This window comes from Camelus ferus, chromosome 13 (assembly GCF_009834535.1).
Source record: "Camelus ferus isolate YT-003-E chromosome 13, BCGSAC_Cfer_1.0, whole genome shotgun sequence".
NCBI classification, from domain to species: Eukaryota; Metazoa; Chordata; class Mammalia; order Artiodactyla; family Camelidae; genus Camelus; species Camelus ferus.
Window position 1 is genome coordinate 13,527,047 of NC_045708.1, and position 26,573 is coordinate 13,553,619.

Below are 26,573 nucleotides of genomic sequence, written 5' to 3' on the forward strand. Positions count from 1 at the left end.
AAGGACTACCTCTCCCTGAGTTAGGAGGGAAGGTAGAGAGGTAGAGAAGGGGAGGAGTAAATAAAGTGTATGGGCTTTGGAACTAGGGCTCTCTTTGACCTTACCCTGCTTTGTTCTCTCTGTCGCACCAGCCCCTCACTTGGAGTACCACCCACCGCTAGGGGGCGGAGTGGATCAAAGATCGGTGCCCCTCTAGCTCTGCCAGGTGCACCCTTTATGGCGCCTGTCAGCCGAGCCTGGCGGAGGGGGCGGGGTTCCGTCACGTGACAGGGGAGCTCGGCGCAGGCGCAGGCGCGGTGGCCGCCTCGCCGTCGCCGGGCTCGGGCTCCCGCGCCGCTCTTCCTTCTCGCCGCCCGGCGGTCCTGCGGCTTTCCCTCCTGCCGCTGCGGGCCGCGGGGCCAAGGCCATGTCCCGGAAGCAGGCGGCGAAGAGCCGGCCGGGCAGCGGCAGCCGGAAAGCCGAGGCCGAGCGCAAGCGGGACGAGCGGGCGGCGCGCCGGGCCCTGGCCAAGGAGCGGCGGAACCGGCCGGAGTCCGGCGGCGGCGGCGGCTGCGAGGAGGAGTTCGTCAGCTTCGCCAACCAGCTGCAGGCTCTGGGGCTGAAGCTGCGGGAGGTGCCGGGGGACGGGTGAGGCGGGCCCGGGAGCGCGGGGGGCGGCGCCGGGGGACGCGCCGGGCACGGCGATCGTCGCCGGTTCTCGTCCACCCCTTCATCGGGTGGTCCTGAGCGCCAGCCGCGAGCCAGCCGCTTCCCATTGCAGGAGGTCCGGCGGCGAGCGAGGCGGCCAGGTCCTCCCCTCGAGACGCTTGAGTAACCCCCAGTTCCTCTAATCGTGGCAAAGGCCCCAAGCAAACTATGAAAGGGTCCTCAGAGAGAATAGTGGAGCAGGTCTCCCTTAGATCGGTGCCCAGGAAGACCCCCTGAAAGGTGACATTTAAGCTGAGACCTGAAGGAGTGGGATGGAGCCGCTCAGTGGAAGAGCAGGACGGCACGCAGAGCTGTCACAAGGACGCTCAAATAGAGGCATAAGCCCCACTTGGTATAACGCTTGGCCGCCTTTGAGTCCTTTCTGTTGGATATTGGACTCCTTGTACACTTGGGAAATTGGGTCTGTGAGGGCCTGTTGTTTGCTGAGCTGAAGGCAGCTTCTCTAATTCTTACTTCCATGGGCTTCAATTTCTCCTCTAAGCAACGGCGCTTACCCAAGCTTGCTTGGGGCTTAGTCTGGAATCTAGATCCAGCTCTTTTAGGGAACACGGGATGGGAGAGAGTGGGGTGGGAGGGAGAGAATGGGTGAAGGGAAGGAAAAATGGCCTCGGGAAAGGGGGTATGGATCCAGGAGCATGGAGGAAAGAAGGAAAAGGGTAGGGGAGAGGGGAGGAGATCAGTTAGCATCCCACTGCAGGGGTAGGTAAAAGGGAGTCTGATTGCCAGGGTTTGTCCCTCTAAAAGAGACAGTATTAATAACAGCCTTGCCATTGTTGTTCCTCCCTTCATTTGGGGGATCAGATAGGGCAGAGGGAAGAAAAAGATGAAGCTAAAGACTGTACAAAATTGCCTTAGGTATTAATGGTAGAAGAGGGGAAGAAAATGTTTTCTGGATTTCACATGATGACATTGAAGCTTATTAGTCAAGACTGTTTCTGAACTGACTTTATTTACCTTTCCCACCTTTCCTATATATGTGCAGTGCTTCAGGCAAATTGGATTTATAGCAATTTATTTACCATCACCCGGCACAGTGCCTGGCACACAGAAGGCATTCAGTGCATTTTTTGTTGAATGAATGATAAAAATATCATAGAGGGAGGCCAGCAAGACTCTCAGCAGGGCCTCTCAAAGGGGCATTTTCTGAGTGGGATTGCTACAGTTAAAAGCTTACTTTGCTGGGTCTTGCTTTTAGCCTAGTAGCTTGATTTTTGTCAAATATAGTTTATTAAATATTCAGGGACTTACTTATCCTAATCATACTCACAAGCACAAGACGTTGCTATATAAGCCAAAATACCAGTTGAGTTCTGTGAGATTGGCGTGAGGCTGGCAGTTCCTTGCAAATGATTGGATTGCTTGTGTCTGCTAAACCGGGTGTGATATTCCCACTGTCGGCGTGTCCAGGAAACTAAAAGTGCTCAACAGAAGGTTGCTTATGAGCAGGAATGGCAGCATGGGGAGTTGTAAAATCCTGAGGGGGTTTTCATGATGTTGTGGGAAACTTTGGGAGTACTGCCTCTACTCTCCTGCCCCCAAAGAGAGCATTCTTCTTTGGTTAATTCAGCGAACATTGGTTGAGCAACATGCTGGGAATACGTTGGAGACTTAGGTACTTAAGGAGTTCATGGCCTAGTAAGAAAGAAGCTTGATGGCAGATCTCAAACATTTTGGTGTTAGCTCCCGTTTACACTCCTAAAAGTTACCGAGGACTACAAAGAGCTTTTGTTTATGTGGGTTCTAGTTATCAATGTTTACTATATTAGGAAGTAAAACAAAAATTAAAGATGTAATACACAAACACACATTCCATTAGCTTTCAGAGTGATAACATCATACATATCAGGTGGCCTCTGGAAAACTCCACTGTACCCTTGTGAGAGAATGAGAGGGAAAGAAATGAGTAACATCTTAGTTTTGGACTCGTGGATTACCTGAGAGGGTCTCAGAGACCGCCCCCCCCCCCCCCAAACTGGGCCACACTTTAAGAATGGATGCTATAAATAATTAAAATTCAGGTTGATATATTCTTAACAGTGACTGATTATAGCTGTACTATTGAGAAGGAAGTGGCCAACACTCCCTGAAATGGTCAGGGGAACCTCATTCATCCAGCAGATGTTCACTGAAACCTACACCATGCCAGGTGCCTCTCAGAGGAGGTCACACTCAGACTGGGTCATGAACGAACAACAAAAATATGCCAAGAGAACATTCCAGGCTGAAGAGTAATGAATGTAAAGGCACAGGAGCACATTATTTTTGAGAGACCTGCAAGTTGTTCAGGGCGACAGGAGTGCAGGGGGCCAGAGGCCAGAGGCCACCGTGACTACAATGCTCATGTCTCTCACTTCTGAGGTCCCTGTCCAAAATAAATGATAATGATATTTCCACCTTTGTAGGCTCTGTGAAGCTAATCCCTTCCTGTTTACAAACTCTTCCCATGGGTGCCATGAGGTGGACTGTTCAGCCCTCTTTAGCGTTGTTGCTCTTTCGGATATGGGGAGACAGGTTTTATCACTGTGCAGTGGATGGCGTTTCCTGTGTATGTTATGGGTTAGTAGGTATCAACAGATTCTTTGTTAGTAGCTTATTGACTACTCTTGGTGAAATATAAAATTGTGGCAATAAAAAGAAAAGTTGACCATCTCCACTCTTCCATCTTTCCATTCTTTTCTGATCACAATATTGTGTAGCCGGAGAGAGCACCTCACTATAGGTATCCATTGCTGGTAGTATATGATACTTGTAGCATCCTGGAACCTTTGGGTGCTTGGGAATAAATGAGCAAGTGTTCTCTAATGTAACCTTTGCATGAGTTGAAACAGTGTAGCATAGATTAATCAGGGAGTTACTTATGGGTCTTTGTAATGCATCATCGCCTTCATATTTGTTGTGTTGTCTGGAGGGTAGACCCACATAAATTGGATTCAACTTCAAAACAAGAAAGAAATATTTTAACCTTGATAAATTGTCCTTAAAAACATGACTGGCTGTGTCGTGAAAAGAATCTCGAATTGGATTAGGCAGTACAATATTAACATCTCTCTGAACTATATCCATTTGTATCTTACTAAATGTAGCCTCAAATTACATTACTAATTAGTAGTGTTCTAAAATTAAGACATTAAAGAATCACTAATTTTAGCCATGTATTTTTGTCTCAAACAGTTTTATTTTTAAATTTTTATCTTATTTTTATAATTGTAGAATCTTAGTGATGGAAAGGCATTCACACGTCATCTTGTCTAATTGTCCACTGGTACCTGCATCCCTGTACAGCAGCCTCATTTTTTGTGTCTCGCTCAGTGGTTTTCAACCTTGAATCACATGGGAAACTTTGGAAAAATAAAGTGCCTGGGCGCCCCCCCAGATCAGCCACACCAGAATCTCAGGCAGTGGGGCCTGCTTATTGATCTTTTTAAAAAATGTCCACGTGTGATTCTGATGTGCAGCCGCAAGTGAGAACTGCTGATTTAGAGCCTGGAGTCTCGGCATACAGCAGAATCTCCGGGAGGACTAATTAGACACTTGGAGGGACTAGATTGCTGGGTCCCAACCCCAGGGTGTCTGACTCAGTAGGCATGGGGTGTGGCCTCAGAATTTTCATTTTGAGCAAGTTCTCAGGTGATGGTGATCTTGCAAGTCACGAATCATACTTTGAGAGTCCGTGATGTAGACCAGTGCTGTCTAATAGAGATAAAACGGGAACCGCATTGGAGTTAGCCAAGCCGCAAGGTTTGGGGACACAGTTTTACACGAGACTTCCCTGACTTCTGACACCAGCTGCAGTTTGTGGTTTCCCAGAATCACTCTCAGGTTTGATAATTTGCTAGAAGGACTCAGAGAACTCACTGAAGGCTGTTAATACTCACAGTTACAGTGTATTACAAGGAAAGGATACAGATCAAAATTAGCCAAAAGGTAGAGTCTGGGAAGATTACACAGTGCACAAAGAGGGTTGTCAGCCAGGCAACCTCACCCAAACTTCAGTGTCCAGAATTTTTATGAGGGCTTCATTATGTGAGTGATACTGAATGACTGCCTAAGTGGTTGAACTCAGTCTCCAGCTCCCCAGTCCCCCAGGTCTTTCTGATATCACATGGCCACATGGATTAAACACAGTTAATACATAAAAAGTATTTAGAACAGTCCCTGGCTAAGTGATGGGGGTTTCAGTGCTTTTTCTTTGCATACATTTGTGTATGTTTCTCCGTCTATGTATATAGTATGCAGATGAACACGATTGAGCTCATACAGTGTACACAGTTTTATACCTACTTTTTTGGCTTACATGGAGAACATTTGCCCATTACTGAAAGCATGTTACTTTCCGTAGAACAGCATTTTGATATATCAAATATAAGATAACTAAAAATGCAACTTTGTGCTAAATCATACCTTCTTTTAAACTGGATTCAAGAATAGACTAGTGGTGGCAGATGTTAAAGGTTTAAGAAAAGTTTGAGAGAAACACTTAAAATTGAGAACATTTTCTCCATTAGCTTACTTCTTTTTACCCTTGTGGTTGGAAAAAAGGCTGCTATTGTTAGATATTTAGCAACAGACATCCCATTCTAGTGTATAGAACTATTATGTTCCAAACTCTTCTAGAATCTTGCCCCAGATTGATAACAGAGTTTCTTGGATTCTAGTTTATAGAATCAGTTGTCTTTAAGTTCTCTTCTCCCTTCTGCAAAAAAAGGTATAAATCCTTATACGTTTTGAAGAGATTCCTGCCTCTCTATAATTTTCTATTGAAAACTCACTTTTCTAAGTTGAAAACTGAAAATCCTCCATCATCTACACATTTAAGTATCCGAAGTCTTTCCAGAAGTGATGAGTTTGAATTTTGGAATTAGAATATCATAGATTTTCATTTAGAAGAGTAAACAGTTTGGTGCAAAAGTGGGCTATTGTTTGGCTTCAAAATGGCTGTTTCCTTGGTTTTGAGGTTACCAGATTGCGCTTGTCTTGTTTCAGTCTCTGTGTTTCTGGGCCCTGTATTTGTGATATAGTTCGGAATTTTAGAAGCCTTTAAGGGGTTTGAAAGTAAAGATAACACTTAAAATTTATTACCAGCATTTTAATTTTTGAAACAGAACAAAACAAGAAGCAAACTTGCAAAGAGTTTATTTGGCAAGAATGACAACAGCACTGTGGCTCCTCAGGTGAGAGGTGAGGAGCCACGCAGGGAGAGGATGCTTGCGCGGGGCACCTTGCACCTGCCTGTTGTCCAAGTGCTCTCCTTCCGTGCCTTTCTCCACTGTGCTCTTAGGACTCAAACAGGATGTTAAGTTCAGTTATTTCTGTTGGGAGCTCGACAGATTGCTGTCTTTTGGGTGCTCTTTGTCAGGTGAATGACTGGTTAGCTGGGCAGCTGGAGTGAAAAGGGTCTCAGAAGAGAGGCAGTAGATACAATTTATCACTTTGGAAGGGGGTCTGGGAGCTACGGCCCCCAGGCGTGAAATGGCCAGTAGTGTCTGGACCCTGTCTGAGGTGGACAGTTATCACCAGCTTCATCTGTTGAAGCAACTGAGACCCAGAGAAGTCCAGTAGCGCTCCTGAGTCAGCCAGCTGGCGAGTGGGGAATAGAATCCTTGTTTGCTGCCTCTCAAGAAAGTAATGTGGTTGAACATCTGCCCTGGTGCTCTCCCCCTAGTATCTGGGAAGAATCCTGGGCTGTCCACAGTCGAGGCTTTGTCTTGTCTCTGGGTGAAAGCTTTCCATGGGTGGCCTAGCAAGAAGCATCACTATTTTAGATGAACCAAGTTCATTTCTAAAAGGCCTTGACCAGTGTTTCTGTTTCAATAGCAATTGCCTATTCAGAGCTCTTGGTGATCAATTGGAGGGACACTCAAGAAATCATCTCAAGCACCGACAGGAGACAGTGGACTACATGATAAAGCAGCGGGAAGATTTTGAACCCTTTGTAGAAGATGACGTTCCTTTTGAGAAACATGGTAGGTTCATCGTGGGACACCGGATCCTCCAGGAGTAATGCATTGGGTAATTAAATCCATCAGCATCCCCCACCTTCCCAGCCAGGGATTGGATTACATCAATTATAACGTTCATTTATTCAACAGATATTTATTTACCTGCTCTGTAATAGGCAGCATGCTAGACAGGTCAGCAGTTTACATATTAAATGTGGGTATATGGTACCCATTTTGTGGTTTAGTGCTATGTAAAATGAGTTGTGTCATTGATCCAGTTAAAACATTTTAGGTGAAGTGAGTTTTTAGTTTGAGACTTGAAACTTTGAATATCTTCAGTGTAGATCATGTGGTAGATCTGGGGGTATGGCAGGACCTTAGACGTACAGTGGGAAGGTGTTTCCATGAAATGTCACTGTGCCGGCCTGATGGTTGGTTGGTGCTGCGGAAGAGTTTGTATTTAAGAAGTGAGAAGTGGCTCTGACAGCAGAAATGAAGAGAAACCTGGAAGTCTGCTCGTGCTACTTGTGTGCTGGTTGAAGACTAAGCTTCCTGCATTTATCACCCTTACCATTATGTGTCCTTAATGTCTGTCTGCCGTGTCACACCATGAGACACTTGAGGGCAGGGGTTCTGTTCCCCAGCGTGGCGATGGCTGGGCACATGGTAGGCACTCATTTTTGTTAACTGAATGAACGAATGGCTCACTTAACTCCTCAGGACCTCGTTACCCTTGAGTCTGGCTGTATCTTTCAGGATGATTCCTTTCCTTTAGACTGTGGCTTTGTAGAATCAGCACCATCTTTTCCCTAACTATGCAGATACCCAGATCAGAAACCTGAATGTTCTTCATGCGTTCCTCCTCATACTCAGTCATTCAGTAAGTCTTATCACTTCTACTGCAATACTTTTTTTCTCGTTTCTAGTACCTCATCAGATCAGGCCTCTATGGCCATTTGCCTGGATTTCTTCAGTACTCTTTGGGCTGGTCTCATTGCCTCCTGGTCCCTTCTGTTTATTTTCCAAATTGCAGCCAGAGTAGTGATCTAAATGTATATCTAGTAGGTGTTCCCCTGCCTAGCGCCTGTAAAGTCCAAACTCTAGCCCTTTAAGATCTATGATTTTATTTCCCTACCCTCTTTTCTTGTCATTTCCCAATATATTTTCTTGCTCCCCAAGCTTGCCATCTCAGCATTCTAAGTTCCTGCCGATACTGTGGAGTCCACAGGCTCATCCTGTTCTCTTTCTCACCTCTGCTTGAAACATCATCCATTCTTCTGTCTGTCTCCTACCTGCCCTCTGGGAATCAGCGTAGTTGTCTCAGGTGAGAAACTTACCTAGTACACCTTATCTCCCTCTCCTCACTGATCAGACTGGCTTACGTTCCCCTGCTAGAGTTAGCCAAGCTACAAGGTTTGGGGACACCAGCTGCCAGTTCGTGGTTTCCCAGAATCATTCTCAGGTTTGATAATGTGCTAGAAGGACTCAGAGAACTCACTGACGGCTGTTAATACTCACAGTTACAGTGTATTACAAGGAAAGGATACAGATGAAAATTAGCCAAAATGTAGAGTCTGGGAAGGTTACACAGTGCACAAAGAGGATTCTCAGCCAGGCAACCTCACCCAAACTTCAGTGTCCAGAATTTTTATGAGGGCTTCATTAGGTGAGTGATACTGAATGACTGCCTAAGTGGTTGAACTCAGTCTCCAGCTCCCCAGTCCCCCAGGTCTTTCTGATATCTCATGGCCAGAGAGGTCCACCATGAGTTGCCTCATGCATAAACTTAGTATAAACTGTCAGATGTGCTGAGGGGCCCACTATGGATAACAAAGACACCCCTGTCACTTGGGAAATCCCAAGAGTTTAGAGGTTATATCCCAGGAGCCAGGGGTAAAGGCCAGACCTCTCTTTGGGTAAGGCCGAATTCTTCACTACACATTTCTTTCTGAAAGCACTTACATATCAGCAGTGTCTGTTTTCTTGTTGTTTGTCCCCCCACTGGTTGTAAACTCTTGAGGGCAGACTGACAGGCTGTATAACGGAGTGGCCAGGAGCCAAGGTCTTAGAGTCAGGCTGCCTGGGATCAACTCAGCTCTGCTGTGTACTGACTCGTGACCTTGGGCACTGTTACAAAGTACCCTCTGCCTCAGTTTCCTCATTGATAAGGTGGTGTGCATGATAATACCTCTTTCAGAGAGTTGTTTTGAGAGTTAAAAGTGATTTATCAGAAGAAATTATAAAATCTGAATCTATGAGAAGTGAGTGAAGCAGTGCTGGGCACGTAATAAGCATTCATTAATGCAAACTATAGTGATTACTGTGGTAATTGTTACATTTCCAGTGTCTTTCAGAGAGTTAGGCATTTCTGAAACATTCAGAAATTATTTATTGAAGGAATAAATAAATGAATCCTTTCTTTTGAGTGATTGGTGCCCTTCCGAGTAGCAGTCTACGTATGGTTCAACCAGCTTATATTCCTAGACTCTGACAAAGCTAATGGACTTTTTCAGGTATATACCCTTGTTTCTCATTGTTTGGAGCTAAATAGATATCAAAGCGTGTTACTATTTGGATTTTTCCATTATAAAGACTTTTTTTTTTCACTCCTCTATTTTCATGCAGTGGCCAGTTTGGCAAAGCCTGGAACATTTGCTGGCAATGATGCTATTGTAGCCTTTGCAAGAAATCATCAGTTGAATGTGGTGATTCATCAACTTAATGCCCCTTTGTGGCAGGTAGGTCACCTATGCAGGAATTTATGTTAAGCTCTTATTTAGGAATTAGCTGTGGGGCTGTCCTAAGGTGATGGGGCTTGACTACTGAACTATGCAGGGTAACTGTGAGCCTAACCAAAGACAGGAGGCTTGTGGTGGCTTGGAATTAAATAAGCCCTACATTACAAATGGGGTCTGGAGTATAATTCAAAAACCTTTAAAATGCCAGAAATATTATTCAGCAGTCAGTTAATTGGGTAATTTGAGACAGAGGGCCTAATGGGGAAATAATTCAGATAATTTTGCAAAAATATCTAAATGAGACTTTAAAGGATTTGCATACAAATTCTAGTTTGACATTTACCTGTGTCATGGGTATGTTTTTAGTTTTTAGATGGAGGGAAACAAAGACTAAATTCACTGGACTAACCATTGCTAAAAAGTATGTTCTGAACAACAAAACTTACTTCATGGCCTAAGCTGTCAAGCTTTGTTTCTGTGCTCTGTCCAGCTGTACAGAGCGGTTCCAGTGGCTTTTCTGTAACAAATAAGATTCTACAACAGACGTTCAGTTTGTGCTGTTGGGCCGCCTAAGCCTTCCCTCCCCCTCCTCACCCCCACCCCCACCCCTTTGCCTCTGGTATTCTAAATTAACCTAATCTCCCAAATAATGCATCAAACCAAACATTGTGGAGGATGGAAGGTCAAAGGGCAGGTGAAAATGTGCGCAGACTACCACCCGCTACTCTTCCTCAGTCCTCCGGGTGCTTTTCACGTTGTGGCCCAGCTTCTAAAGACTGCTCGTGTGCTTGCTGCCAGTCCTCCCCCCTCCCCCTCCCCCACTTCCCTGTTTCTAACTTTTCTTCTAATTGAAAGTAGAACATAATGATTATAGAACAGTTTGGAAATTCCAAAAAGCGCATAAAGGCAAATAAAATTACCCAGAGCCGCACTCCCCAGAGGTAATTACTGTTAACTTTTTAGTATGTATCCTTGTTATTCCCACACACTGTTAGCTGTAAAAATATTCTCACTTCACTGGGAAAAGATGTCTGGTGAAGTCACGTGTTTTAAGCACGTTTAGACACACAGATACATCTGTATGTATGTACACACTCACTTACCTATCCCTATGTATTATATTATTATAAAGGCAACAGTGGCCTTTTTCTCGTCATTCTCCTGTACCTACCACTTGCATTTATATTCCTTTGTAAATTGATTGTTCCTAGCCTTTGCTCATTAAAAATAAAGTCAACTTTATCGAGATACGATTTACGTAAAGCAAAATTCACCCTTCTCTGATGTACAGTTCTATGTGTTTTGACATAGCCACGTAAATACCAATATTATCAACATATAGAATATTTCCCCTATCCCAAAAACTTCCCTCGTTCTCCTCTGCAGTCACTAGTCCCCTCCCCATCATCCCCAGCCACTAATCTGACTTGTCTCTTACAGCTTTGCCTTTCCAGAATGTCATATAAATGGAAGTATATAGCTTTTTATGTCTGGCATAATGTCCTTTTAACAAAATTACACGACAGCAAAATAGGTTAGATACTGCATGGTTGGTGAGGACTTTTACCTGACAGGGACACAGCGAGCAGTATGGGAACGGTATCTGTGTGTGTTGTTCTTTGGGGCCTGGTACTGACACCAGGGAGAGCTATCATGTTTTTAGTGAGGCTGTCTCTGTCTAAGGATGTCTTTGAGTCGAGAATACTGGTTACCTCCTTTGTTGTCCCAGTTTTTGTCTTTAAATCTTTACTGCTTAGCAGAAGTCATCAAAATTAGCGTAAGTCATCAAAATCATTTGAATATACAGCATAATGATCCTATCCTTGAAGGAATGTACTCAATGCCAATTTAGTAATTGTAGCTCGCCTTTTCTTCCATTGATAACTTTCTTAAAGTTTCTTAATTATCTAGGTAGTTGTGGAAGATAATTCTACATAGTTAGAATTTTTTTTTCAGATACATGTATTTCTATCGTGTCCTCTTTCATGGATTGCTAAACACTGATGAATGTGTTTCCTGTAAACTGGCACTATTCACTAGGTTTCCCTCATCTCCCTCCACCCCAGTGAAGCATCTTAGTTTGAGAATTGAAACTGGATTGGTTGCTGCTGTCATGGGTAAGAGTGCTTGCATTAATAGTGAGTAGGTTTATATTCACAACCTACACTTTTCTAGTTACGAATGGAACATTTGCTTCTGTAAACAATATAGATGTGTGTAGCAGAGAAAGCGAAAGTCCTCTGTCATCTCCCTCGTCGTGAACTTCACGCTTAACAATTTGGTGACTGTTCCTCAAGTTGCTTTTCCTACTCATGATGTGCGCAGAGTGTCATTGTTATTTACGTACGTAAGTGTGCTAGCGATCATGTCATTGAGAGGTTCCTTTCCCTGGAGTCCTCCTGGGAGGTGAATGGGTCCCTCTGTTGTGCATGTGTCAGAACCCTCTGCACCTTGACACCTAGCATTCTCCCTGGAGAAAGCTCCCTCCGTTCTGACTTCTAGGCCTCTGTGGTTCCTGTTTGCTCCATGGTTTTGCTGTGTTTTTAGACCGCAGTTATTGTTTAATAATAGTACCTTCCTGCCTATGACTTTCAGCAAAAACGAGAAGGAGGTGCTGCTATTTGGGGGTTTTAACAAAGAGACAGTTACTGGGCTTTCTGAAGGACCGATTAAGAATTACCTTGGAGTTTCTGTGGAGGTGGTGGTTTTGGGGGGTATACGCAGGTTCCACCTTACTTAGGGCATCTGTATTGCACAACTGCAGGGAGCACTGTTCTTGTTGGGCTGTGCTCCAGGGGGACCATTCACACAGAACAGCTTGTGAGTAGCACCTCTAGGCTTGTGCGGTGCAGTGGTACTGTTTGACTGTATATAATTTTGTTTTGAAATTGATACACGTGGGAGATTTTGAGTTTGTTAATGATTCTCAATATGTGGTTGATGAAGCATGCTATTTTTGTTTTAAGGACAGGGGTGAATTTACTGTGAAGCCAGGGAAGCATGTGTTAGGTTCCTCTTTTTTATGGCCCCCTTTCAAGGGCTTGGGAGAGCTTCTAGCAATTTTGTATTTTTAATTTTATATTCTTTTTCTCAAAGAGGGTCCCAAATTGTTTGAACTTCAAGCCCAACAAACCTACGTCTGCCTCTGGCCTTCCCTCTTGGAAGGGCCTGTGCATTTGAGGGGCTGAGAGATACTGACACTCCTGAAACTTCAGCTTATTTAAGTTCATTGTAAATCTTCCCCTGGTTTTTGAATCTGTATTTTCATGTGGATTTATTTCCATATAGTTGCAGATTAAAGCGCGTTGAAGCATATGTGCATGAGTGGGAGAAAGGTAATTCAGAAATTGCTTAGGACATAACCCAGTTATCTTCCTAGTCTGTCCTGTATAGAGCCCGTTGGCTGGGCTTCCTGGGCGTTCCAGGTGGCGGCTCCCTTCCGAAAGTGACAGTGTGCAGATCCTGGCTGGCATCTTCCCTTCCTCTGCCCGCAGATCCGCGGTACAGAGAAGAGCAACGTGCGGGAGTTGCACATCGCGTACCGGTGTGGCGAGCACTATGACAGCGTCCGGAGGATCAACGACAACTCGGAAGCACCTGCGCACCTCCAGACTGATGTGAGTGAATCTCCATTTTCTTCTCTATTCTCAGCCCCGCAGGAACCAGGTTGAGAGCCGAGTGCCCTGGAGCTAAAAACCAGTGATGTTTTTATAGGAAGTTGCCTCTCTTGAATCTGTAGGCTTGATTTTTTTTTTTTTTAACTGTTAGCTGAGAGCAACAGTTAAAATTGTTTGTCATTCTTTGGCTTTGCCTAACAGCGGAGGCTTATGATTACATGAGTATAATTTATAAAAATATTTTAGATTACTTTTGTTTTAAAATTAATCCATGCTTCATATCTAAAATTTGGGAACTATAGAGAAGGTAAAGAAGAAAATAAAAAATACATAAAATCAGTAATTTTTGTTATTGTTTTGATACTTATGTAACTTTGTTTCCTGCTTTTTTTTCAATTAGCATGATTTCATAAGCCTTTTCTTACATTATTAGACATTTTCATAATTTAAAAAAATGTGAAAGTCACTCTCTCACCTTTGTTTTACTTTCCTGGATGCAACCAGTGTTGCTAATATATTGTAAAATTACCTAGAGATATTTTACATACCAAGCAGATGTATGGGTATGTGCATGTGTTCCACTTTTGCTGGATTACATTCTCCCTGTGCACAGGGGTGGCATCCTCTACATACTGCTCTGCACCGTGATTTTTCAGTAGAACATATCTTGGAGTTTAATTCATAGCAGCACAGAACTTCCTTAATCTTTTTAAATGTGCATAGTATTCTGTTGTATGGATGCATCATAGTGTGTTTGAATAGTCCCTTTGAGGGACTTTTAGATGGCTTTGCCACTTTGCTTTTGTAAATAACATGCAGTACGTATATGCATATCTTTTCACGCATATGTGAGTGTATTTGTGGAATAAATTCCTGGAAGTTTCTTCTTACACATCAGAGGATGCGTGCATGGTAATTGTGGTAGGGATTGCCACCTCGCTCTCTGTAGAGGTTTCCCAGTCTACACTCCCACTTGCGGTGTGTGTCTCTTCCTGTACCTTTGCCAGCACAGCGTGTTATCAAGTTTTTAAATCTTTGTCTCTATTAGGGGAAAAGTTGTTTTCTTAACATAGTTTTAATTTATATTTCTCTTATTAGTTAGTTTATGCATCTTCTGTGTCTAAAACCTTTTTGTATTTTTGTGTGTGAACTGTATGCATTTTCTTTGTCCATTTTTTTTTCCTGTTCAGTTTTCTTAACGATTTTTAGGAGATCTTTATATAGTAGGGAAATTAGCCTCTATCTGTGGTATAAGTTGCGAATTTTTTTCACAGTCTGTCATTGTCTTTTTATTCTTTTCCATATGGTCTTTGCTATGAAGGAATTTTAGATTTTTATGTGGTTAAGTTTATCAGATTTTCTTATGTGTCTTCTGAGTTTTGGGTCATAATTAGGAAGCTGTTTCCCACTCTGAGGTTAAAAAAGAATTCTCCCATAGTTTATTTTAGTACTTCTATAGTTTCATTTTTAAAAAGAGAATTAGATCTTGTCTCTATTTGGGATTTATAGTCACATAAATGTGTGAGGGTATGGATCCAACTTTATGTCTTTCCTTGTGGTTACCTAGTTGTGCCCAAACTATTTATTAATTATAAATTTTTCCCCACTGATTTAAAGTGCTGCTTTTTTCATATAGTAAATTTTCATATGCAGTTGGGTCTATTTCTAGACATTGATTGTGTTCCGCTGATTTCTCTGTTCATATGTTAGTGTGTTCATCATTTTAATTAAAGAGTATATTTTAAAATCTAGTAGTTTTTCACTCATCATTACTTTTCTTTTTTTATAATTTCCTGTATACTCTTGCTTTTTTTTGTTTTATATATGAATGTTAGAACAAGTTTGTCCAGTTAAAGAGAAGTCCTGTTGATTTTTGTTTTTATTGGGATCTCATTAAATTAATAGATTAACAGGCAGAAATTGATATCTTTATGATGTTGAATATTCCTAGCCAAGAACCTGATAAGCTTTTTATTTGTTAAATTGACTTTTTTGGTCTGTAGGAGCATTTTCTTCATATAGATCTTTTCTCATTTTTTTCTGAGTTTATTTTTAGGTGTTTTGTGTTTTCTGTTCCTGTTGTAAGGAAAGGATCTTTTTTCCCTTTATATTTGTATGTATGAAAGTTGCTGAGAAAATGTTACTTATGTACATACCCAGCTATTCTCCAGAATTCTCTTTGTTTTTAATTGAGGTAAAATTCACATAACATGAAATAACCATTTTAAAGTGTACAATTCAGTGGCTCTGAGTATACCCACCACGCTGTTCCGGAACACTTGCAGCACCCCAGGAGGAAACCTGCTTCCCATCAAGCAGTCATTCCCCATTCCTTTTCTACCCCTTCCACCACCAGCCTACTTTCTGTCTCTATGGTTTCACTTATTCTGGATGTTTCTTTTAAGTGGAGTCCCACAACTGTGTGGCTTTTTGTGACTGCCTTTCGTTAGTGTGATGTTTTCAAGGTTCATCCATGTCATAGCATGTCTCAATACTTCGTTCACTTTCAAGGTTGAAAATACTCCATTGTGTTGCTCTACCACTACTTTTGTGTATTCTTTTCATCTCTTGATGAGCATTTGGGTTGTTTCCACTTTTTGGCTATTGTGAATAGTGCTGCTGTGAATATGTGTGTATAGTATTTATTTAAGTACCTGTTTTCAACCTTTTGGAGATACAGTTGACCCATGAGCAACGCGAGGGTCAGGGGCACCGACCCGGCACAGTTGAAAATCTAAGTATAACTTACAGTTGGCCCTCTGTATCCGAGGTTCCTCCATATCTGTGTCCATATCTGCAGTTCCACATCCTCGGAGTCAGCCAGTCGTGAATTGTGTGGTACTGTAGTATTTACAAATGAAAAAAATTTTGTAAGTGGACCTTCCAAAACCCATCAACTATATACCTAGAAGTAGAATTGCTGGGTCGTATGGTAATTCTATCTTTAACTTTCTGAGAACGTGCCACAGTGTTTTCCACAGTGTGTAGCTGCACCGTTTTACGTTCCCACCAGCAGTGTATGCGGGGTCCACTTTCTCCACATCCTCACCAACACCTGTTGTTTTTCTTTCTTTCTACTTAAAATGATGGCCAGCCTCCTAGATGTGAAGTGGCGTCTTGTGGTTTTGATGTTCATTCCCTAAAGTTTAATGATGTTCAGCATCTTTCATTTGCTTATTGGCCATTTGTGTATCTTTGGAGAGTCTATTCAAGTCCTTTTTGTGTGTTTAATTGGGATATTTTTGATTTGGTTGTTGAGTTCTGAAAGTTACGTATTTTGGACACTTGATTCTTCTATAAACACATGATTTGCCAGAGCTCTTTTTGCTTGGAGTAGTTTTTTTGTCGATCCTCTCTTTTTTTAAGGTATAGAATTCTATTATCTGCAAATAGGCAAACTTTTCTTCTTCCTTTTCAGTGTTATACTTCTAATTTTGGGGGGGTGGCAATTGCATTGCTGTTACCTCCAAGACATTGCTAAATGATAATGGTGGCTGTGAAAATCCTTGCTGTGCTCCTTACTTCAGTGGGAACGAAGCATTGTTCTGTGGATTTACCACAGTTATTTAACCATAGCCACGCTGTGAAACCTCTAGGTGTTTCCAGTTATTCACCACTGTTAGTGGCACTGGCATGAGCACTTTTACATACATCGTTTCTACCCTTGACATTCTTTCCTTTGGATGAATTTCAAAGACTCTTGATACACATAGCCAAATTGTTAGGGTAAAATTTTAGAACAGGTTGCTTTATATTAACATTCTAAGGCATATACCGCACATTGCTGGATTCCACTTACAGTTTTACATACAAAAAGTAGAAAAGTCCTTGCTCATTTCCCATCTCCCTGCATCAATAGGAAGCAGAGGGAGGAAGTGGTTGGGAGCCACAGAGGGATGGTTTTGGCTGTTCTGAAATGGGCTTAGGTTGTAAAGGCCTGTGGATACCAAGTGAGCTGCTCTTCACGTTTTTAGAATTTGGATTGGCAGATCCCCTTGGGTGTGGAAGCACGGGAGGTTGGATGAGTCATGCTCACTGCGATAATCTGGTTGGGACAAGATTGTCAGCACACTGAGCTTGCTGATGATCAAACAGGATCTAGGGAGCCAGATGACAGTGGTATACCGTGTTTATTCAAGACACGCTGTCCGCTGAAAAAGCCCGTCGGGTGCCAGTGCCAAGGACTGATTCTGTTCCTAAGCTCACAGCCCTGGAGACCTGCTGAGACAGACGTGTGCTGTCCGAGTCAGCAGTCATTGCCACAATGTCGGTATCTAGAAACTGTCAGTGCTCTAATGCCGTTTTCACTGAAGAGTCTATCCCATGTCGTGGGCCCTTCTTCTTAATACTTCAGCTGTGGCCTGTAATCTCAGTGTCTGGATGAAATTTAGCCTGGTGGTTGCCATTCCTTTAAGATTGTTCCTGGAACCTTTTCCCATGTATTTGAATGTTTTTGAGCTTAGAGTGTCTCCCTATGTTGAAGATTCTGAACAGAGTTTGCTAGAGTTCTGTGATTCTTCCTCTGCATCCTTTAGTTTCAGATGCTTCATCAAGATGAATCAAATAAAAGAGAGAAGATCAAGACAAAGGGAGTCGACTTTGAGGACGACCTGAAAGATGAAGTAGAAGACGCCGTCCAGAAAGTCGGCAATGCAACTGGGTGTTCAGTTAGTGTCTGTCACGCAGCAACAGTGGTTCACAAACTTGCTCTGCCTCGTTTACCTGCTAGCTTTGTGCCAGCACTCTTAGCGTGCCAGCACCCCATGGGCCAAGATAGGTCCAGGATCTTTAGAGTTTGATTAGGTCATGTGATATGACTTAATGAGAGCAGTTTATTCATTTCTCTCTCGTTTGCCAGACTTTACCCAGTACCGTTCAAAATCCTGAGGAAGTATGTGAATTTATTCTTTTTTTCTGACTAGTGCAGTTTTATAAGAATTAATTTTATTAAATGGTTATTTCAGATGACCAGTTTTACTGAAAATTAAGACATTTTCTAAATGGAAGGTCTTGAAACCTTACCTCAATTCTCACTATCGCATCCTTTTGTTTATAGCAAATTGCTGAAGCCGCGATAGGTAGAGAAGTATACGCAGAGTCTTGACGTGGTCCTTTGTTTCTTGCGTAGGATTTTAATTTGATAGTCCAGAACCTGGAAGCTGAAAATTACAACATTGAATCTGCGATAATTGCCATGCTCCAGATGAACCAGGGGAGAAGAAATAGTAAGTCCATGGTTAATATGGATAAGCTCTCAAAATGGATGTGTTGGTGACTTTCCAAATATTTATTTTTAATCAAGTGACAGGTAGCAATTATGTTGTCACCTATTCTTTCAGCAGTTGTTTACTGAGTACTTTGTATGTGCAGGCGATTTTACCAGGTGCTAGCCCTGCATTAGGGAGGGGATAGTCTGGGGGGGGGCAGGGCGTGGTGGAGAGTCATAAGTAAATTAGTGTAATATGTAATGGAGGGGGTACAGGATGCTAGGCGAGCGCATGAAAGGGCCTCCTAGCCCAACTTTGGAAAAATGGAAAGTGTCAGGGAAGGCTTTGTCCTTTTAGAAATTACATCTCATTATAATACAAAATGGATAACTGACAAGGAATGGAGAGAAAAATTATTTTTCTCATGGAAATATTTAGATTACTAGCATCTATCAACTGGTGATAATTCGGAATTTTTTTGCTTGAACTGAATTTAATTCTGTGATTCAGAGGAGGGAAAAAAAGATGTTAACATCTGTTTTCTCAAGTTACTTATTTTAAATGGTTTCAGTACTTCTTGCCAGGCATTATGTGCCAGGCCCTGTTCCTGGCATTGTAGTTTTCTGATGGGGTATTTTATTTTCCTCTTAAATGTTTGCTGTCCAGTATCTGTGCTGTCCCGTATGATATGTACTTGACATGTGGCTGAGACTGAGGAGCTAAATGTAGAATTTTATTTAACTTCATTTGATTTTAATTTGGCCACATGTGGCTAGTAGCCACTCTATTGAACAGCACAGCTTTAGAGCCAGTTTCCTTTCTAGTTTTTGGGTACAAGTGAAAGATTTCCCCATAAAAATTCATGTTAAAAAATGGTTAATCTAATAAAACACTCTTCTGGTGGGAAGCTGATGATAAGACTGGTCAACAGGTTTTTAAAAAGTTTATCTTCCAAATTTTACCAATTGTTTTTTTCCCCTATGTTCACCACTGTATCGGCTTGATATTAGAATTATGTCTTAAGGAAACTTGCTCTTCAAATGGCAGTGATCTAGGGACCCAGGTAGTTTTGGAGTCATTTAACAGTAATTGCATTGTGTAACTATCTTAGGTTTTCGATTTTAATAAAATACTTTTCTTTGGAAGATGCAGAGGAGAACCTTGAGTCCAGTGGCCGAGTCCTGAAGCAGTGTGGCCCTTTATGGGAGGAGGATGGCAGTGGCACCAGAATCTTTGGGAATCAGGGCTTAAATGAAGGCAGGACTGAAAACAATAAGGCACGGGCCAGCCCTACTGAAGAAAACAAAGCAAATAAAAACCAGCTCCCAAAGGTAGGAAAGATGGGGTTGCCAGGGCGAGTGGTGGGGCTGCTGTAAGTCGGGGGCAGTGGAGGGAACCTGGAATGCAGTTTAGTGTGCAGTTTTCTTGTGATTTATAAAAGTGGTTATTGTAGGAAATATGGGGCGTGCATGAGGGTATACTGTGAAGCAGAGCGAAGACCTTGCGTGTCCTGTTTGGAGTCTGCAGTGATGACTGGAAGGAAGCACACCCTCAACTCCTGCTCTGTCCACGTGGATGGGCCCCTTTTCCAGCCTCACCTTACTGTGTGCGTGGCTGCTTTCCATGCGAATCCATGTGACAAAAACCCCATTTTGTATAAATGCCATCATTTTCGGTGAACACCTTTGTGTATAAACTTTGTATTTTGCATTCTTTGTTTGTCTAGAGTCCCAGAAGAGGAATTAATGGGTTAAAGGGCATGGATATTTGAATCTTTTTTAAGGCCTTTTGGTAAATTGTCAAATGCTTCCCAGAAGGGTTGTACAGCTCCCTCTCTGCCTCCACTCTTAACAAATCATATGTGGCACCATTTATTTTACTGAATTTGGAACTTATTTTAAAGACTTTCACCAAGAAATTCTGAGCTCAAAAATGCAACATCGTGTAAAAAGCCACAGAGGCTATGATGCAATAAGCTTCTGAGGATTTCTTTAGGATGGCCTGGGACGTTGAATTATGTCCAGAAAGGCGTCCTGTGCATGTTTGAGTGTTGTCTCCTGCTGGACTGGGGTTCATGTTTCTTTAGGTCATTTTGAATTAGTTTATGAGGGGAGTGGAACTGATTTTGTTTGCCATTTAAGTGTGAATTTGAGCAGTAAGGAAAGTAAATCATTTTTGGTCTAGTAGGTGGCTATTCCCTGTTCTTGTTGAAAGGCTGCCTGTGCCCCTTGCATCTGTCGGGCCCGCGTCCCCCTGGAGCTGGTGCAGCGGGTGCCGGGCCGGCGACTCAGCCGGCAGTCTTCTCTTTCAGGTCACAAACAGGCAGCGGCGCGAGCAGCAGCGGCTAGAGAAGAAGAAGCGGCAGGAGGAGCGGCATCGGCACAAAGCCCTGGAGGGCAGGGGCAGCCACGGGGACGGCAGCAGGAGCGAAGCGGATGCGAGCGCTCAGGTCACCTTGGTGAAGACCTTCGCAGCTCTCAGCATCTGACTCAGGCCTCCCGGGAGATGGGAGGGGCGAGGGGAGAGTGGAGTGGACCGGCTTTCCAGCGAGGCTGTCCTTTTCCAAAACGGAACTCATCCCACAGTATCCACACGGCCGCTCCCACACCGAGTTAGTGTCCTTCAAGCTGCCTCTTTTTTGTTCGAAGTTTTGTTAGTGCTGTGTTTTATTTAATGAAAGTGCAGTGAAGCCATTCATGTTCTGTAATTAAAGTATCGAGTTTTAGGGCTGGATAGTTAGGTCAAGAAAAACTTTGTAAGTGTGGTCTTTTTTGCCCTAAAAATCAGAGTTCAGTAACCCTGGGATCTTTCCTGAACACTTAGGGTGAGTTTTGCTGTAACTGGTCATGAACTAGTTTAGATTAATTGCTAGGAATTGAGAATAACAAGTTTCCTTTGTTTTGCTTTCATTCTCAAACAGATATTAATATGCAGGATAGTCTATAAGCGATCTCCAACTCAGGTACCTGTTCAGAATTAATTTTCTTCTAATCCAAGTTAATGAGAAAATAATTCAGGAAGTGTTTTCCCAAAGTAATATGATACACAGGTTGTGGCCTGTAGTCGGGGTGGAAGTTAAGTTACCGCATTTTTCTTCTGGATTCTGATGTTATTTCAGATGGGATGCAGGTGCTGTTAGTTCGTTTGCTCTCAGGCCATATGATAAATGGGCCTGACTGTTACTTAGGCCTGGACTTTGCTGGAAAGTTGATAGTGTTGCTGAGTTTTGGGTACTTGTTTCTTGACAACGAGAAGACGGCATGTTACGGCTTCTGATGGCAGTTCTGGGCTTCTGATAGTATGGAAAACGGAGTCCATAGTTGTAAAGGGAGGAATCAGGAGAGTCCTGAGTTTGTGCTCAGGAAGAGTTTTTATAGGGGGAGAGTGTCTGGAAGAATGTCTGAGGCTTTTCATGTTCCCATGTTAAGTAACTGTCTTTTCTTCCCTACCATTCTAGATTTAGAAAGATGCCTTCAGAGAAATAAAAGGTAACTTGACCTGTTACTCAATTTTCTTAGTATCGTGAAAATGAAATCCCATGAAATGCTGCACTTACCTCTTTTTATTTAAGCCCTGTTTGGGATTTTGATGTTGAAAAGCTCTCTAGCACCCTCCGGAAGCTGTCAGTGACTTAGGTCACACCAGCAGGCCAGAGAACGTACTTTGGCTGAGGCCTTTGAATGACTCCACAGTGCTGAGATAGGTGGACCCGGGCGGTGGAGAGATGTCACTCCTCGTACTGAATTAGGTGGGTGTGAGCTTTAGAACTGTAAGGTATGCAGTGGCCAGTCTTGGACAGTCTTTGCCTTTTGGGGACCTAATATTGGGAGAAATAACATATGCTGACTCAAAAGGTAAATTATTAGTTACCTCCCCCATCTCAAATTTCAAAATTTTAAGAGTTCCGAGACAAAAGGAAAATTATAAAAGGGTTTTGACATGTATACACATGTCAGTGTAGGCTGACCTTGGAGCCATTGGGTTGTCTTCATCAGGTGATTTGCTTTCTTCGGTTTTAATGATGTGTTTTAATTTTTTGTTTGGTGACTTTTTGTGGTTGCAGCATCAGTGGTCTCTTGGAATTGTTCTCAGGACATCCTGGAACAGGACATTGTAATATTTAGCAGATTTAGAAAGTGCACGGCGGTTTTTCTTTGCACACTGTGAAGTCCTGAGTGAGAGCCTCTAGTCCAGACAAGTGAAGGGTAGGTCTCTGTTGCCTTACTGTCTCCTAGGGAGTGAGAGCCAGTGCTTTAGGATCTGCTGTCTCGTGACTTTCCGCTCTGGGCACATTCTGACCGTGGCCGAGCATTTCTGAGGGAACACTCTTTCTCGCCTGCTTTGTCCTGTGAGAGTACCGGAGACTGGGTGCTCCCAGAAAGATCAAGATTGTGTAGCAGACATTCAGCAGAATTCAGCGTCAGAAACGGCTGAAGGGAGACCCATTACCCGAAGTAGTAGAGCTGCTTTATTGACTTGGTTAAATGAAGGTGGCCTTGGACCCTGTTGGGTTTTAGAAGTTGCTAAAAAGTCATTAAAGAATATTGGGCACATTTATTTATAAATTACCTAATTCTGATGCTAGGCTTCCCACATTTCTGGGGTAAAATAATAGTGGTTTTAGAAACTAATCAAATGGCTTCAGTAGTTTTCTTTTATTACCATGGCATAGTTTTCCAGTTGTAATTGTCTGTGTTTAGTATGTTAACTGTTAGGAATGGGGTACATGTATCCAGTGTTAGTGATGCCTTCTAGCTAAAGGCACGAATTCAGACCTCGCCGCCTCAGCCTCACCCGGGTGTGAGGTGCGTGGGCACTTCCCTGCCCGGGCAGGCCCTTGAGGCTGACTTTCTCGACAGCCGAAATGGAGGCCCCGCGTGTGTAGTCCTGGGGTGGCCGTTGTCAGCGGCGGTCCCTGGTACAGTCACTCACATGCACACCGTGTCAGGGAGTGAGTCTCTCTTCACTTCCGTGGCTGTTAGAGGTCTGTTACGTGGGATTGTCTCGGTGGCTTTGATCAGGAGAAAGGGGATGGGGCAGTGGTCCATAGCTGCTTACTAGTCTTATAAACTGTATATAAAGGTTTTATGGATAAAAAAAGATTTTTTTAAAGGTCAAAATAAGAAATACAATTTTAGTGGCAACAGCTTTGTGCTAGAGAGTATTAAAACAGCATAGAGCCATGACTTCTAAATTAATATAATTGCCACCAGGAGATATTAGAGAGAGGGACTGTATATGTATATTTAATTTTTCAATAATAGAAAACATGTTTTCAGGAGCAAAGTGTGGTTGAAGAATTGTGGCAGAAAAAAGAATCATGTTAGTTGCAGTTGTCTATAGTTGCTTTCATAAGCTTTGAAAACACTTCTAAACCCATTTTGATTCCGAGGGCTTGTGAAGTGGGGTCTCCCTCGTGGGGCAGCTAGAGCTGGGCTTCGAGGGGGCCTTTGTGGCGGCTCTGTCTAGCACCCTGCCCTGCTTCCCTGGGGAGCTTGGACGATGGGAAATGATATGGTCCTGGGTGGGAGGAGGGCCGCGCTAGCGGGGGAGAGCTAGCGACCAGATGGACTTGGCATTGAACTGTGCTCACAGTCAGTCCCTGCTGTCAATGTGCAATTTCTCTCATTCTGAGAAACTCTCTAGACTGCCTGGGTTTTACTGGGTCCACATAGAGTGCTGTCAGTTTACCTCTGTGAAATGTTCAACTCGAATGTGCAGTCGGTTGAAGGAAACTTGGACTCCCTGTCAGAGCTGACACTCACGCCGACCAGAAGGGTCTGCGAGGGTGGGCGACTGGATCTTCCTGGTTTCTGCGTCACATCTGTGGCCCTCTCTGACTCCCATTTTGGGTAGATGCGTAGCTCTTCACCTTTTTACCTCAAGGCTCTTGTCTATCTATAGCAAACCTTTTAGACTCAGAGTCCAATGCAGTTTTTTTGTTTTGACATTTTCACGATTCACTTTTATTCATCTCAGCTTTCAGAACAGGTGTTGCTCAAACTCTGGGGCCTTCCAACGGCTGTTCTGAGGAGATTTAATAATGGCACTTTTTACGAGGTGTGTTTTTCTGACTGTAAAGCAAATTGTATTTTTCCACTGATGTCGTTAAGTTGCTGATCTCGATGGCATGTTTAAATTATAGCAAACCTTCTGGCATCACATATCAGCAGGGGAAATGGATCGTTGATTTGAAGGGGAGATACTGAGCACCAGTCACGAAGTGCGTGCTGTGCGGAACTCAGAATGTGTGCCACAGAGCTGGGCCCCGGGGAGGAGTGGGGCTGCGTGGGCTGCCTGTCTCCCTTCTGTCCAAGGTCACGTTCCCTGTAAAAACCTCAGGCTCTTCACCATTTCTTCTGAGGGATTACTTTCTAGAGCCTCGCTGTTCTAGTTGGAACTAGTTTGTAGCTCGATTTAAATGTTTAGCATCCTTGCAAAGTTACTTGAGAAGGGGCTGGTACCAGTAAAGAGTAATTTCTGTAAAAGCATGAACTCCCCTTGGTGACTTTGTTTTAAGCAGGGCCTACCCGTGATCCAGAACTACTTCTGCTCACCGCGCTGGTGGTCATGGAAGGTAAGGACCATGGATGAAACCTCGGTGGTCTGCCCTTCTTCTTCTGTATGTCAGCATCCACCAGGTCACTGTCGCCAGCTGTCTGTGACAGCCGTTTGAGTTCAGTCACAGACCTCTGCCTGTGGTTTGATCTGCTCGACTAAAGCTTGAGGAATGCTGGCGTGGGCTCCTCTCATGTTCATCTTCCTTGGGGAGAAGGGCCCTCGGCCGCCCTGGCTACCCTCCCAGCATCCTCCACCAGCGCTGCGCTCAGTGAGAAGAAGGAAGGAGCCAGGAGTCAGACTTCAAGCTGCGTGTTCCTCTTGCTGATGTCGGAGTGCTGGGGGGTGTTGACCACCTCAGTGAAGGGGGGCGCTTGGGTCTGAGGGGAACGCAGGGGCCTCCACGGGCTCAGCCGCCTTCTCTATTCTCTAGTTGCACTATACATGTTCTCGCTGCAGTCTGGAGATAATACTTAAGACCTCCCTGGGGTCATGATCCGTAGACTTGGCAAGTCTTGCCTCGTCTATGGAACTCGACTGTCTGTGGAGAAACGTGACCGTTGTCTGATGTCCGCAGTTCATTTCCCCTAGGTTGTTTCTTTCCTCAGATTGTGTTACTCTGAACCATTTTGTTTTTTATTTACTGAAGTACTGTACTTGGCTATTTGCAGTGTTTTCAGAACCAAATGTTTCTTTTTTGTGTTTTTAATCTCCAATACTTGGTGCAATAGAAGCTGCAAAGATGTGCCACTTTATCTACAAAATGGCATTTTGTATACCAATAAATTCTAGTTTAAAGACAAAGCTTCAAGTTGTTCCTGTCACTGTCTGACCACCGTTTGAGTGCACGTGTCAGAGAGCACGTGGGGAAGTGACCTTTTTGGAGATGTTCACGTGGAAGATGTGTATGTTCTTCTGGTTATGTAGCCGTTTGGGATCTTTCTGAGCTTAAACAGCTGATTGTAGCTTCCGTTCAGGTGAGTCCGGCCACCACACCCCCTGGCAGGGCCATTGTTACGATTGTGGCTTGATATCTAAGAACGTCTCTGATGATGGCTAATTACAGAGCAGCTGTCTGTTGGCCGCCACCTTGGGGTTTCTCTTGAACTCTGAGGGTTGGTTTGACCCCGTCCCAGGAAGAGCCACCTCCTCCCGACACACATGGGTGGCAGTGACTGCACGACTCACCTGAAGGAGGTCCTCGGGGTCCCTCAACGCAGGCGCCAGGGCTCCAGTCAGTCCCTGGGGCAGGATTGGTCTTACTGGCCTCGCCGTGTCCTCGTGACTGTGGCCTTGAGGTTCCTGCTCTCTCTTGTTCTGTTTGTGCTTATCAAGCAGCCTTTGAATTGGCTCTGCAGCACCATCCAGCACCACCCTGGATGAGAGAGGAATTCTCCAGCTACCGGCAAGGCCGTTCTCTCTCTGTCACTGGCCTCGTGTGATTTTTTTATTTTTGCCTCCTTCCGTCACTGAGAGACGACTGGGTGCACAGACACTCCAGCTCCTGAGCCCACGAGGCCCAGATTCTGGACCCTGTTAACCCAACTGAGACTCTGAGAGCCTCGGACCAGAGGACTAGAGGGCTGTCCCGGTTTACGTGTTCCCATCCCCAGCTGGAAAACTCACGGCCTCCTTAACTCCATCCCCGCAGTGATTCAGCGGAGGCCACGGCCACCTGCTGGGCGGGGGTGTTCCGGGGCTTCCCTCCTGGGTCTTGGTGACCCATGAGATCAGATGAGTCTAAGGACAGCAGCGTCCTCAGGCCAGGCAGGGAATAATTAGAGAACGCAGTTAATTATTTACATT

The 26,573-nt window shown here is 43.8% G+C and overlaps 1 protein-coding gene across 3 annotated transcripts; it reads left to right on the forward strand.

Annotated features, from left to right (window-relative positions):
* The first annotated feature begins 282 nt into the window (after positions 1-282).
* Positions 283-25,574, forward strand: OTUD3 (OTU deubiquitinase 3). Of its 3 annotated transcripts, XR_004325379.1 has the most exons (9): positions 284-627; positions 6,523-6,671; positions 9,273-9,385; positions 12,880-13,002; positions 17,538-17,669; positions 18,131-18,227; positions 19,356-19,540; positions 20,521-20,820; positions 21,667-25,574. XR_004325379.1 is itself a non-coding variant. In XM_032495340.1 (8 exons), the coding sequence occupies exons 1-8, from the start codon at positions 407-409 to the stop codon at positions 20,695-20,697; spliced, it is 1,191 nt and encodes a 396-aa protein (XP_032351231.1). In that variant the 5' UTR covers positions 283-406; the 3' UTR covers positions 20,698-25,574. The 3 variants fall into 3 exon arrangements, 2 of the variants coding, with proteins under 2 accessions (XP_032351231.1, XP_032351230.1); XM_032495340.1 differs by having other exon boundaries at positions 283-627; positions 19,362-19,540; positions 20,521-25,574; XM_032495339.1 differs by having other exon boundaries at positions 20,521-25,574.
* Positions 25,575-26,573: the final 999 nt, after the last annotated feature.